At 36.5% G+C, this 14,785-nt stretch overlaps 1 protein-coding gene across 5 annotated transcripts in view; it reads left to right on the forward strand.

Moving 5' to 3' along the window:
- NEO1 (neogenin 1) overlaps nucleotides 1-14,785 on the forward strand; it is a 180,746-nt gene that overhangs the window by 117,937 nt on the left and 48,024 nt on the right. For 3 of the 5 annotated variants that reach the window (XM_054688657.1, XM_054688659.1, XM_054688662.1), the window contains exon 8: nucleotides 9,493-9,652. In XM_054688657.1, coding sequence (XP_054544632.1) covers nucleotides 9,493-9,652 — 160 coding nt within the window. Of the gene's footprint in view, nucleotides 1-9,432; nucleotides 9,653-14,785 lie in introns of all 5 variants that reach the window. The other 2 variants (XM_037502890.2, XM_037502892.2) reach the window with 1 other exon arrangement.

The following is a 14,785-nucleotide window of genomic DNA, read 5'->3' on the forward strand; positions in this document are numbered from 1 at the left end:
ATTTTTCTTCTACTTGATTTATGATTTACTGACAGAAGGGTGTTTGGCTCTATAATTATTTTTTTTAAAGATTGATTTATTCATACAAGCACTGGGTACAGTCAGAAGCACGGGAGGGTGAGAGAATTCACCAGAGCCAGAGCGGGGAGCAGAGCAGGCAGAAGGACCAAAGCACACTGCTGAGGGGAGCAGCGGGTGGCAGGAGAGGTCTGCGCACCATGCGGGACCCTCCTCCGGTGGCCGGGGAGCAGCCGGGAATCGAACTGGCTCTGCACAGGCTGCGGGCAGCTTTGCAACCCAGCGCTCAACCACTGCGCCACCAGGGAGGCTCTTGGCTCTATAATTATAATGGTGAATTTACCTATTTCTCCTCGCAGTTTGCCTCCTGTATTTTGGTACTCTTTTTGAGTAGGATTGTTATGTCATCTTGGTGAATTGACAGTGTAAACATTATGCTATGCTCCTCTTTGTTGCCAGTAATCTTCCTTGTTCCAGAGTCTTCTTTGTCTGAAATTAATATACAGTTGGACTTCTGTATCCATTTGCTCTGAATCCACAGTTTCAATCAACTGTGGATTGAAGATACCAGCTATGTAATCATGCCTACAGTTGTTGCACATGGACAGACTTCCCCCCCTCAGTCTCTATATAGGACAGTGTGACAAGTATTTACATAGCATTTACATTGTATTAACAACTATGTTAAGTAATCTAATTGTGATGTACACTTTATAGCAATATTCCAAATTCATCCTTCCCATTCCTTATGTATTGCAACTGCTCATTTCACTTATCCACATGCTAAAATCACTCAGTACATTATTACTGTTATTGTTGTAAACAAATACTTTTTCGATCAACTAAGATTTTAAAAAGATTTTGTCTCACGTTCATTTTTTTCCCCTCTCAGATGCTCTCCCCTTATGTAGATTCAAGTTTCTTGGCCTATGTCATTTTTCTTCGGCTTTAAGAACTTCCTTTGAAATTTCTTTCAGGGCAGGTCATCTGGTGATGAGTTCCATCAGTTTTTGTTTGTCTGAGAAAGTCTTTCTTTCTCTTTCACTTTTGAAGGATAATTTTGCTGGATATAGAATTAAAGATTGATGGTTATTTTTTTCTTTCAAGATTCACTCTATTCTTCCTTACATGATTTTTGACAAGAAGTCTGTTGTAATTCTTACTGTTCCTCTCCAGGTAAGGTGATATTTCTCCTCTCACTTCTTTCAAGAATTTCTCTTTGTCTTTAGTTTCAGCAATTTGAATATATGTTTACACATGAATCTTTAAAATATGTATTTCATTTGGTGTTCTCTGAGCCCCCTGTGTTCGTTTGGTGTTTGTCATTAATTTTTGGGAAATTCTCAGTCATTATTATTTCACCTATTTCTTCTCCTCCATTCTCTTTCTTTTCCTTTTAGTATTTAAATGTTATACCTTTTGATTTTGTCCAACAGTTTGTGGATATTCTGGGGTTTTTAGTCTTTTTTTTCCCTTCCTCATATCATTTCATTTTGGGAAGTTTCTGTTGACCAATCTTCAGGTTGGTCATGTTAAGTATATTGATGAGACTTTCCTCAGTGATGTTAAGTATATTGATGAGACTTTTCTGCTGTTGTATTTTTTTATTTGTAATGTTTCCTTTTGATTTTTTTTAAAGAGTTCTGACTCTCTGTTACTCATCTGTTCTTGCATGTTACCCACTTTGTTCACTAGAGCCCATATTGTATTCATAATTTCAAATTCCAAATCTGGTAATTCCAATTACTGTGGTTTGTCCGAGTGGTTGCTTTGTTTCTCCCGTCTTTTGTTTTTTCCTTGCTTTTTAATGCCTTACAATTTCTGGTTGAAAGTTGGGCACCTTGTTTCAGGTAGTAGGAACTGAAGTCATTAAACCTTTAGTGTGAGGATTTTAACTAACTAGGAGTTAGGTTGTGTTTAATGTTTTTTGTAGATACCAGGGGCTTCAAATTCCTCTTATATACTTGGTTTTTTGTTCTGTACTCTTGACTTTGAAACTTTCCTATATACTATTCCTCAGAGAGTTTCTTGCAGTTTTTTCACATGTAATAAATACCCTTTTGGTCACTGAGCACTATTTGTGTGGTATTAAGATAGGGATGAAGAGGAGCACCATTTCGTAATCTTTGATTAAGTTGGGCCTGTGTATCATTCTGTAACTTTAACAGTGTTTGTACAGTGGTGGTTTTTTTCTCCCTGCTCTCTACTCCTTTCCCTGCATATAGTGTTTCCAGTCTATTTCCTTGAAGCCCTGTCCCCTGTTGTTGTATTTCTGCCCACTACCCCATAGATACGGCTGGAAAGCTAGAAGACAACTTTCCTCAGCTGGTACACAGATTTCAGAATTGCCTTCTAGCAAAGTCTTTTCCTCTGAAGCATGTACTTTTGTTATAGAGAAGGGACTGGGAATGTTTCACAGTAGTTACTCTTCTCCTCCCTATGCAGGAGATTGGAGGAGATCTTTTTTTGGATCCTAAAGGTGAGAATCTGCTGGAGTTCCTAGAGGGAAAACCCACAAAAATATAGGATCATCCTTAAGACTGTGGCCCTGAGGAATCTCTTATTCTAGTCCACACTCAACCTTTTATCAGTTCATCAAAAATTACCATTTTAAGTGTTCCTTCCAGTTTATAGCTTCAGTGATTTCTGCTTCATATAAGCAGATCTTGATTGTTGTATCTGTCTGTATGTACCCAGCCCTCCAGATTTTGAGGTAGCAGTTATCCTGGTACTTAGAGTTTTCTGATGAGTCCAAGAAAAGTCATTCATTTTCAGTTTGTCCAGCTATTTTTGTTTTGTTGTAAGCACAGGAATGATGGTTTTTCTAATTCTTTACATGCCAGAACTGAAACTGGACAGCTCCCTGGCTATATTTTTCATTACTAGTATCTCTAAAAACTTTTTAATGTCACATTCTTGTTTTGAGATACCCAAACCCTTAACATTTTTTAAAGTTTTCTCCTGTATTTTTTGATCTCTAGATTATTATTTCTCCTGTTGAGTTTTGTACCTGTCTTTACTGTTTTAATTCCATGCTGTAGCTTTGTATACATATATATCCTCACCCCTGCTTATCTGTTGTTAACATATTAAAGTCAGTTCATAAAAATATTGCCCTAAGTACTCATTAGGGAAAGAGTTCTGAGACAACGGGAAAACCAGGACAGTATGTGGAAAAGAAGGGAAACAAACATGTCTGGGCCAGGTATTCCAAAGATAGTTCTTCATTTAATTAAGCATGTGTTTTCTCATGTCTAATCTGTGGAATTTGTCTGATCTTGCTCATATCAGGTAATTTGAAAACTGTTTTCTCTCAGATGTTGTATAGATTTTGTGTATTCTTTTCCTTTCACCAAACCGTTTTTTTTTTTAAGTACTTCTCAGCATTTTAATTTTAAGGATGATATCTTTTCATATTCAAGTATTTTTCTTCTGTAATTTCAAAAGAATTTGGTTGAAAGAGATGGTAGGCATGTACAGTCTAACTTGATCCAGTTTCATTCACTTTCAATTAACAAAGTAGATTTTAATTTTTGTAAGTTAGTATTCTGTGTCAGGGAACATCTCTTTTAATCCTTACATTAACACAATAAAGTTGATGTTGTTATTTGTATGTAAGCTTAAAAAAAATGAAGTTTAAAAACATTAAGTAACCTGCCCAGGATCACATGACTAATATGTATGTCAGAATCAGGTTATCAACCTCATGCATCTGACTGATAGACATCCACACAGGTCCTTTTAAGTACTTTGCTGTGAGTGTATAGCTTCTACTCCACCAAGATTAATGGATTTCAGTTCCTCACTCACCTTGTACTTTAGCCTGTAAGTGTTTTTGCTAATAAGATGCAGTTCTCTTATACCAACACCAAATCCTGGATATCTTTCACGATCCCGTTTTAATACCACCTCAACTGCAATGCTCTTGGCACTCTTCCAGCAGAAATCCCTTTTTTAACCTCATTTCACATTTATTTCCTTTCTAGCATTGTTTACTATTTTATATAAATGTAGTCATTAAATAAATACAATTTCTTCCCTACTAAAAGGACTTATTCCTTTTATCATGTAATTTTATAATTCCTAGCATTGCTTGATCTGTTACCATTTTAATAAATGTTAATAAATATGTGTATTTATTCAGTTTATTTTTGTCTTTAATTTATAAATATAACCTTTTGAATTAATTGCTACATCAGGGTTTCCGATATTTGAGTAAATTTTATTTAAATATGTGTAAGGATCTTGAGTTTATCGGTTTGAATCCCTTTGTTCGAATTAATACGAACCCGCAGGAATGGCAAATAGTTTTAGAATTAATTAGATAGAGGCTCCTCATACTGGCATCAATAAAGGTGTCTGAATTTGCATGAAAATTTCAAGGAGATTCAGAATATTTTGGAGTTATTTTCATGCTAAGTAAATGTTTTGATTTCTCCTTCTAGAAATTAAATAATAAGGTTCATAATATGGAAGATTATTCCCAAGTCAACTCCTCCATGGGGAGATTATCTGCTATGAAACATTCCTAGCGCCTTTTCCATAACAAAAAATCAAACTTAAATAGATCATTGTTTCTGTCACCTAGAAGGAGATAGCACATATCTGTCAAGTCCTTAACATTCATGTTAGTTTCACCAAACTAATTGCTGTTTGCTTTCTTTCTCTTTAATAATATATAACAATGAAATTTGCTCTGTTTCAAACAAGTAAAATGTTAAATACAGAATCTCTTAGATTTATTAGCAAGACCATTTTTTTCTGTTTTGAAAAATTAATAGAATTTGGGGCCTCCCCGGTGGCCTAGAGGTTAAATCTCAGAGCTATCACGCTATCACCGCTTCTGTCTGAGTTTGATCCCTGGCCAGGGAGCTAAACCATTCGGCACAGCACAGCAGACCTCTCCTGTCTTGCCTGCTGCTCCCCTTAGCAGTGTATCTCATAGAGCTGCCTGTTCTGCTCCCCACTGTGTTGCTAATGAATCCTCTCACCTCCCTCACCACTGACCTTCACCACAGTTCTATGCAAAAATAAATAAAATCTTTTTTTTAAAGATTATTTATACAAGAACCGAGGTACAGGTCAGATGCTCAGGAGGGTGAGAGGATTCACCAGAGACAGAATGGGGAACAGAACAGGTAGACTGACAAAATACACTGCTGAGGGGAGCAGCGGGCGCAACAGGAGAGGTCTGCAGCGCCATGTGGGACCCTCCCCGGCCAGCCAGGATTGAACCTGTGCTGCAGAGGCTGCGGACAGCTTTACAGCATGGCGCTCAACCTCCTGTGCCACCAGGGGAGGCCCAAAAAAATCTTAAAAAAATAGAATTTTTAAATCACAAATTTTACTTTTACAGTGATTACAGTAACCCTTACCATCTTCCAACAGTAGGACAGTCTTCCTCACAAAACATCACATTCTACTATAAAACAGAATTTTATGTTTAAAAAATTACTCCTAATTTTTTTTTATTTTTTTTTTAAATAATAAATTTTATTTTTATATTCCCCCATACAATTGCAAACGCCCCATTCTGACCCCAATCCTTCCCCTCCCGCCCCCCACCCCCCAAAAAGTGTCTCTGGTTCATAGTTTTTTGTTGATTTTGATTTTCACTTTCTTATATTCATTTTCCTGGCCCCTTATTTAAGTTTTCTAGATTCCTGCTATGAGTGAGACCATCCGGTATTTTTCTTTTTCTTTTTGGCTTATTTCGCTGAGCATGATCCCTTCCAGCGCCATCCATGTTGCTGCAAATTGCATGTGTTTATCTTTTTTGAATGCTGAGTAATATTCCATGGTATATATGTACCACATCTTCTTGATCCAGTCATCTATTTTTGGGCATTTGGGTTGTTTCCAAAGCTTAGCTATTGTAAACAGTGCTGCTATAAACATAGGGGTGCAGGTGTTCTTTGGAATTGATGTTTCTGTGTCCTTTGGGTAAATATCTAGGAGTGGGATTGCTGAATCATATGGAAGCTCTATGTTTAGTAGGTCCAGAAATCTCCACACAGCTCTCCATAGTGGTTGGACCAGTTTGCACTCCCACCAACAGTGCAGAAGAGTTCCTTTTTCTCCACACCCTCGCCAACATTTGTTGTTGCTAGTTTTTTTAATATGTGCCATTCTCACTGGTGTGAGATGGTATCTCATGGTAGTTTTGATTTGCATTTCCCTGATTACAAGTGATGTTGAACATTTTTTCATATGTCTGTTGGCCATTTGCATTTCCTCTTCAGAGAAGTTTCTTTTTAGCTCTTCTGCCCATTTTTTGACTGGATTATTTTCTTTGTTGTTGCTGAGTCTCATCAGCTCTTTGCAGATTTTTGTGATCAGTCCTTTATCATTAGTGTTGGGTGCAAAAATGTTCTCCCAGTTGGTGGGGTTTCTCTTTGTTTTTGTTATTGTCTCTTTTGCTGTGCAGAAGCTCTTTAATTTGATGTAGTCCCAGCTGTTTATCTTTGCCTTCACTATCACTGCTTTGGGTGATGTGTCTGTAAAGATGTCTTTGATGTGCAAATCCCGTAGTGTTTCGCCTATATTTCCTTCTATGTATTTTATGGTTTCAGGTCTTATGTCTAGTTCTTTAATCCATTTTGAGTTGATTTTTGTGTATGTACTCCTAATTTTAAAAAAATCTGTCTCTGCTCTCTAGCTCTTCTTTCTTACCTGTGCTGTGAATCTCTAGAGTCCATAAAAATCTTAAGATCTTTAACATTGACTCCTACATGGGGCATCTGCCAAAATGGGGTAGGGTCTGGCCAGGGGCTATTTCTTAGTCTGAGTCTCCCAAAAACAGGTGTTTATAAATCATATTGTGATAGTACAAGAACATGTTAAGTCTAAATCATCACTATTGTGTAGCATATTTCCTCTTCTTTAGCTTTCTTTAAATTAAGTATAATTATATTTTAACTTTAAAAATAGTGGTGAATTGTATTAATTTGGGGAAGGGGAAGACGTTTGTATCTTTTACTGCTTACACAGATCCATGAAATATGCCTCATCTATGGAGAGACACCACTAGGAACAACTAGTGTACAGCCTTAAATTCATTGTTACTGCCACATATTTTTCAGTAGCTCCTTTATGTGACAGATTACTCTCAGGAGAAAATAATTTGATGCCTTTTTCACATTCTGTTAGTGTTCTTATTTTTAATAAAGTGCTGTGATAAATAGTCTAGTATAATGGTTGTTTCCCTGTTGAGTGTGCTTCATTTGAATGTCTTTAAGTAGAAAGAACAGTTGTTTTATTGGACTCTGTTTTTTCTGTTTCTCAAGGTTTTTTGATTGCTTTCTTTGAGCTTCTTACAGTGGGCGAGAAAGAACTTCTGTATGAGAATTGTGGAGTAGGACCCAGTGAACAAATTTTTTAAAAAAGATTTATTTGTTTGTTTGTTTGTTTGTTTATACAAGCACTGGGTACAGTCAGAAGCACGGGAAGGTGAGAGAATTCACCAGAGCCAGAGCAGGGAGCAGAACAGGCAGACTGACGAAGTACACTACTGAGGGGAGCAGCAGCAGGAGAGGTCTGCGCACCATGTGGGACCTTCGCCTGGTGGCCGGGGAATGAACCAGCGCTGCAAAGGCTGCGGGTAGCTTCGCAACCCAGCGCTCAACTGCTGCGCCACTGGGGAGGCCCCCAGTAGAGAAATTTTAAAGATGAATCCTGAAATATTAGAATATTCATACATTTATCTTATGGTAATTTGAGAATGGGATAAACACCTGTAGCAGTTTTGATTGACTTTTCGGTGGCAATTAGAATAGTAGCTTCTCTCTTTAGCCTGCTAGTTATTCAGATGACAGTCACATATAGATGCTATCTGAAATGCCAGTGTACTTTCACTACTTTTTTTTTTGGTGGGGGGTGGACGGTAAATCATACATAAAGTGTAAGTTAAGACTAAAAGTGGAGAAGAAAGAATATTGAGAAGTTGAGAATATTTGAACTGAGTTTTGCAAGAACAGCTGTTTGATGTTTTTCCATTAAAGTGGTGATAATGCTTCAGCCTGATCATTGCTACATCTACTTCTAGAAACCTGAGTGGGATTAGAAGTGTTTCCTGTATCCATGAGCAATTTTCCTTTATTAGGGAATCCAGAATTCAGGCTGGGCTTCATTTGCACCAGTCACTATACATCTTAGTGGTAACCTGGAGTGAACTAAGATTGTCATTAGTATAATGAAGTTGGAAATGTAGACCCTTATAGAAATTTAAAATTGTAATAAGAAAGTGTGAGGACTTATTTTGTGAAACAGAGTTGAATGCATATAGCTTACTTGAAAAAGCAAATATGTTGGGGTGAGACTTTTACAAATAAGAGAAAAATAATTTAAGATTTATTTGGAAGTTCAATAGTCTGTATTTACTTACATATACACAAATATCCTGGGATTTTTTGGCTAATAAAAATATTCCTTTCACTTTATCATAGTGTGTTAGGGCGGGCTGTCAAGTTTTATGTATTTAAAAGTCCTTATTTTCCTGAAAACTAAATGATTCCTCTTTAGAAAGCTTGAAAAGTTTCCTTACGATATTAATTCATATTTCAAAGTCCTTCCTATCCCCAGAATTACATATCTTAGTTCTTGAGTGTTTTCTTAGTTTTTATTTATTCAGTGATGGAGCAAACATTTACTGAAAGTGTAGATGTTCCTAAAAAGGAAGCAAGTGAATATAACAAAACTAAAATACATAAATATTTTTTATAGTGACCAGAGCTTTAGTTCACTGTTTTGTTTTTTATTAAAATGGTACTAAGACTGTGCTTTCAGGAATCATTTCTATACTTCATTATCCCAAAGTGAGTAGGAAGGTGATAGACTTCCATGGGTATTGCCTAATAGAGAGTGTAACATTAGGGTAAGGTTGAAGAAAACTGTGGCTTTTAGCTCTCCTGCAGTGCTGAAGACACACAAGCTCATCAGTGAGGTCACAGTGACCCTGGGGCCTGTTGAGTGTAACTCAGTTCGTACCACATACTTTTCATACATTGTTCTTACACCTTGATAAAGTAAGAGCAAATATTGAGGTCTTAACATACATGAGACTTAATTGTGCAGAGTTTGACAGATGTTGCATGCTTATTTCAGGGGCACTGCTGTGTCCTGTGAGATTTCTTTTCTCAGCTGTCACTCTCCCTGTCCCTTGCCCACACCCATTATAGTGGCCAAAAAGTCTGCTTGCTCTACAGTGGTGTGTCTTGAAGATGCCCATTAGTTTTCGGTAGTTACCCCTGGCCTGCATGTTAGCCTTCAGTTTAATGGCCTTTTTTATGTTCACTCATTTTATTTTATTTCCCATCGTGGTTTTGTTTATTTCTTTTTGTTTTGTTTTTTTCTGTTCTCTTTTTTAAAACCATCGTGGTTTGCCCTTCATATTCCCCAATGTTTGCACATGACAAGATGTTGCCATCCCAACATTACCTCCCACTTCACTGACCAGTGCCACTACTGACCATCTAGCACCAGCCACAACTGGACCACTGCCTTCAGCTCCTCGGGATGTCGTGGCCTCCCTGGTCTCTACCCGCTTCATCAAATTGACTTGGCGGACACCTGCATCAGATCCTCATGGGGACAACTTAACCTACTCTGTCTTCTACACCAAGGAGGGCGCTGCTAGGTAAGCACCTATCTGTGTGTAGCTTCTTGGCTAGCCCAACCTGGTCATGCTCACCCTGGCTCTTTGTTGTGTGGGATCTGTACCAATTTTTATTCTAGAAAATAGTGTTGAGATGCATCTCTTCTGTTTTTACATCTTTAAAAGTACATTCCAAGTAGACTGAAATTCAGATATTCCTTCTTTTTTACATGACTTGGGGAGATAGTAGATATAGCTATTTAGATGCAAGTGATAAAAGTTTTAATTATAAAAAGGGGTTGCCCTTTTTCTTTCCTAAGATTCACTCAACACATGCTGTAGCTTACTTAGAACGTTCAGATTCTAGAAATTAAGGTAGATTTAATTTATTAAAGTAATCTTAAATGAATTATTTGCCTGTATGTGAATGTGGGCTGCTGAACTCCAAGGTGTCTCCTTGATGACATGATTAATTAGCAACTATTTTTAGAACAGCATTTTCATTAAATTCCTCTTCCATATAGGGAACTCAAATGCCTCTTCACTGCTTCTAGGAAATTATCCAGGATATCCAACTGCTAGCTTTTTTTCTGTTCCACCTTATTTTTCTTTCCACTTCCCACTCCAATTTAACTCATTTTCACCCCCAGTCTATTCTCTTCATCCACTTCCCTTATTACCCTTTCTAAACTAAAACTAAATTCTGCTAATCCCACCCCCCATGAAATTTTCATCAAATTTTTCCCACCTTTTCAGCATGTGCAGCATTGCTCTTATATATGTGTTACTAGTTTGTGCCATTGACACTCAGTTGTAACACATAATCTTATACTACCATAAATTATTCTACTATGTGCATTTGTCTTGTTTCCCCAGTTTATAAACTCTTAGGGAGTAAGTGTGCTATATGCTGTGTATTATAAATATTGCTGTGTGGATTCCTTCAGTGTGCTGTTACTTCACACCAGAATAAGATGCTAACATACTTGTTTGGGTTCAGACCCAAACACATGAAATAAATCTTGTGTTTCTGTTAAGGTGCTTACATTTGGCATACATTGTATTTAATACCAGACCAGCAAACTCAACAAGTACAGAAAGTTTCCTCAAGATCCCTTGATTTAATACTCTTGAGAAGTATGAGGATTTGAGCCAGATAGATGGTAATGTTTATCTGAACTCTACTATACTGAATGTTCTGGATATTAGAAACATAAGGAAACAATTCCAGACACAAAACGGCAAGTCATCACTACCAAACAGCATTTATATTAAACTGTATCCAGTAGACTTTCAAGTCTCATAACATGTCTCATAGGCATTCACAGAGGTAAGAAAGCATTTAGTAATTCCTCAGAATAACATGCCTTTCTCCTATTCCTTCTGCCAGATAGGTGTTTGTTTTTTTTTTGTTTTTTTTTTTTCATAAACAATTTTGTCTGGCTTTTTGGCTGACATTCTTATATGCTGCTCCTTAGGCCTTCCATGAATGCCCACCCAATTTACCCTCCTTACACAGCTGAAACCAGCTGATCCCAAATCAGTTGTTAAACTTTCAGGAAAATTTTCCAACCTAATGACAAAATTCAGGAAGTTGTGGTAGCTTGAAATTGGTCCTGGTATAAGTGTTTACAATGGTAAGCACAGAGCCAGTTGCTAAATGCTTACCACTGAGTCACTGCTGTCACATCTCCCTGTTGGTTTGTTGTTTTTTTTTTCCAAAGCACTTACCACTGATATTTTCTCTCTTTGTTAATGTATTAATGGTATCAGTCTTGTTCAGTGAGTATTGTCTGGAGCAGAACCTGGCATATAAGTAGCATGAAATAAAGTCTGTTAAGTATCTGTTAAATATCTGTTAATATCTGTTAAATATTATGTTGGTAATTACCATGGGGGGGGCAGTTCTATGTCTGACATATAACACCGAATTATATGTGGGTTGAGATACTTCTTAAAACTTGTATTAGAAAAGTAGAAATTACTTTCATCATTTGTGTGTGAAAGACCTTTTAAAGGAAATCAACAGGGATAATTAATAATGAAGTTGAAATTAAGAAAAATATAAAAGTTAAATTGGCAGGTAAGGAGGACTAGGCAGCTATATGTGGAGGAAGAGGATATGCAAGGTAAGAATCGAAGTTAATTTGTATCTCTGGTGTTTGAAGGATTGGAAAGTAAGAAAACTAGCCTAACTGGCCAAGTTTAGAGTAGCAGTTAGTAAGAAAGTATAATAAAGGGGAGCCAAATGTTGAATTTGGACATAATCGGTTCAGCAGAAGGCATTTGTAGATTCATGAGCAAGTGCGCACTGTGGTTTTATTAAACAGCTCTTCTTAGTAGTGCTTTGAGAGCACCGCACAAGATTAGAGACAGGAAGAAATGGAGTCAGGGAGACTTTCAGGTAGCAGTTTATGTTCCTCTAGGTGTGGATGGATATGAATAGAAATAAAAGCAGTGACCTCAGTGGACAGAGAAATCCTGCAGACTAATATTTTTTGTTACTTCATTGAGTTTGATTTCTGATATGAATGAATTAAAACAGTAAGTCAAAAGACTGTATCCTGCTTATTTGTTTTATAAACAATTTATTTAGACTTTATAAGCTTGAACTTTCCCGTCTGAAAAATGAGGGTAATAACTTTTCTTCACAGGCGAATAATAAAAATTCATTGTGAAAATGTGTGCCAGCACTTGCATTTACAAATTCCCCTTCCTGCATTTGAAAATTCAACCACCAGGTGGCACTGTTTGCCTTGATCGCACGCCTCTATTCTGCTGGGTACCTCAGTTTCCAAACAGTATAAAAGGTCCTTTTTATCTGCCTTTTCAGATCTGAAATTTTCACCCTTTTAGAAAATGCATGTAATGTAGACAGTATCACTCTCCTAATATTAATAAGTGGATAATAGTGAATAAGTTATTCCAGAAATTAATACCATTATAGAGATTGGCTAAGCCCAGAGGTAATTATTAGGTGGGGATTTGGCAAACTATGGATGCTGGTCCAGATAATGCTTTTATTTTTATGGACCAGGAGCAAAAGATAGTTTTTATGGTTTTAAATGGTTCCACTTTAATAGGATTTATAAGTAACTGCATAGTATTTTCCATTTGCCACTTATCCCATAAATATTTACTATTAGGGCTTGTTTTTTTTGTTTTTTTTGGTGTTTTAAGAACAAGTTGACGACTCTGGTCTCATTCTTCCAGTTAATACATGAAGAAACTGAGACCCAGAATTAGTGACTTGATACTTACCCCAGCTGTTGTGCTGTCAGAATGGAACTGTACTATAAAGTGTACCTTTCTTTTTCTCTTGACTCTTCGTTGACACATTCTGACCTAAGGCCCATTGTAATCCTACATATTTCTGTGAACTGTCTTTTATAATTCTCCCTGAATCCTATTTTCAAGTTAAAAGTTTTTTTCTAAGAGAAACTTGTTTGGGCCCTCAGTTCAGTTCAGTGTTAGAAACCTTTTCAGGTGCTGTGTATTCTATCATGGCTAATCACACCTGCGACTGATTTTTTTTGGGAGGAAGGGGGTGGAATGCTGCCATAGAAATTTGTCTTAGGTTTTAATCCCTTCACTCATTTCACCTACTTTTTCCCCCTTTCATAGAAACAAACAAAAGGTATCCGTAATATCATTATTATACATGACATATATCAGAAGGCAGATTTATACTCATTTAACACACATGTGGTATGTTGTACTTAGTGGAATATTTGATCATTCTACTAAGTGTTTCTGTATGTGAACATGAAGGAGATGACATTTCACTTCAAATTATAGTAAAATAGCCTTCCCACTCTCCTTGCCCATTATCTCTCTAGAGAAGACTCTGTTAACACCTTTATGTATACAGTAAGCAGGACAGACATAATCTATGTTCTCACATGGAATTTATAGTGCAGTAAAGCATAAAATACCATCTTTCCTTTTAAAGAGATTGTTTGTGATCATACCAAGTGTCAGAAATCTTGAAGTGTTAGAAATCAATTGATATCCTCCTAAATACATCTTGTGAGGTTTAGCTAACGGAAAATAATTTTATAAATATCTTAAGTATCTGTTAGCCATTAACCTTTATTACTGAAATACTCTTTCCAGTGGCCCTAAGACTAATAGTCTCTCTAAATAGAATACAGGTACTGGGTTTCTTTGTATTAAAATAAAGTCGTTTAAAGAACTACAGAAAAAGTATTGGAAAAACACAGCTTTTTGAAATTCAAATGTTGTTAACAGTCACACAGATTGGCTTATGGTCATGGAGACCTAAACTAATTTTAGTTAGTAATTTCAGTATTTTAAAATAAGAATTTTGATTTAACTCCTTAGATAGTTCCAAGTAATATCTTCTACAGAGTAGTTTTTCAACCTTTTATTACTTTTTCTAGGTAGATCAGATCTTCCCTCAAATTTGACCATTCTAACACAATTCCTTCACAATGCTTGTTGAAAACTCTTGGTTTTATTATAGTGAGCATAATTATGGGCCCAAGTGTGGACCTACAGACTCCCCAGAATAGAATCTAGGTAACTGCTTTTAATTTTTTTATCTCATGGCACTAGACTGTACAGTTTGTGGTACAATTTGTTAAACATTGCAAATCAGTTTTAAAATGCTTTGAAAAGAGTATTTAAGAAATAAATCATGAAAATCAGCATCATGTTGAACTTATTTTACAGATTAGATTAAGAACACATTTAAATTTTTGATGTTTTCAAAGTTATTACATCGAGTTTCTTTTTATCGAGGGTCTTACTATCCAAAATATACACAGTATTCTTATATTTGCTGTGAAAATTGGGTCATCCCTATCAGCTTCTTTTTGACTCCCTGAGAATCACCCCTTAAAACTCAGTTATTGCAGAAATTTGGAAAATTGATGACCAGGTGCCCCATTTAAAATGGCACTGAGAAGACCCTTTTCTGTGTCTTCTCTGAAAGAAAGTGGTGAATTTGACCAGAGATCAGTAATGGTCAAGCAAGAAGCTTGGTTGGTTGGCGCATTATCAAATACAGCTGGCATTGCTCTTTGCCAGTCTCTATATTATGCACTATTCCATCTCAGAAGTTTAATTTTTTGAGAGTTAATTTGACTTAAATTATTAAGATTCTGATGTGGTGTGGTGTCTATAGGCATTGCAATGAAAATGACACTGTAC

The sequence above is a fragment of the Talpa occidentalis genome, unplaced genomic scaffold (assembly GCF_014898055.3).
Source record: "Talpa occidentalis isolate TD23 unplaced genomic scaffold, MPIMG_talOcc4v2.1 talOcc4.11, whole genome shotgun sequence".
NCBI classification, from domain to species: Eukaryota; Metazoa; Chordata; class Mammalia; order Eulipotyphla; family Talpidae; genus Talpa; species Talpa occidentalis.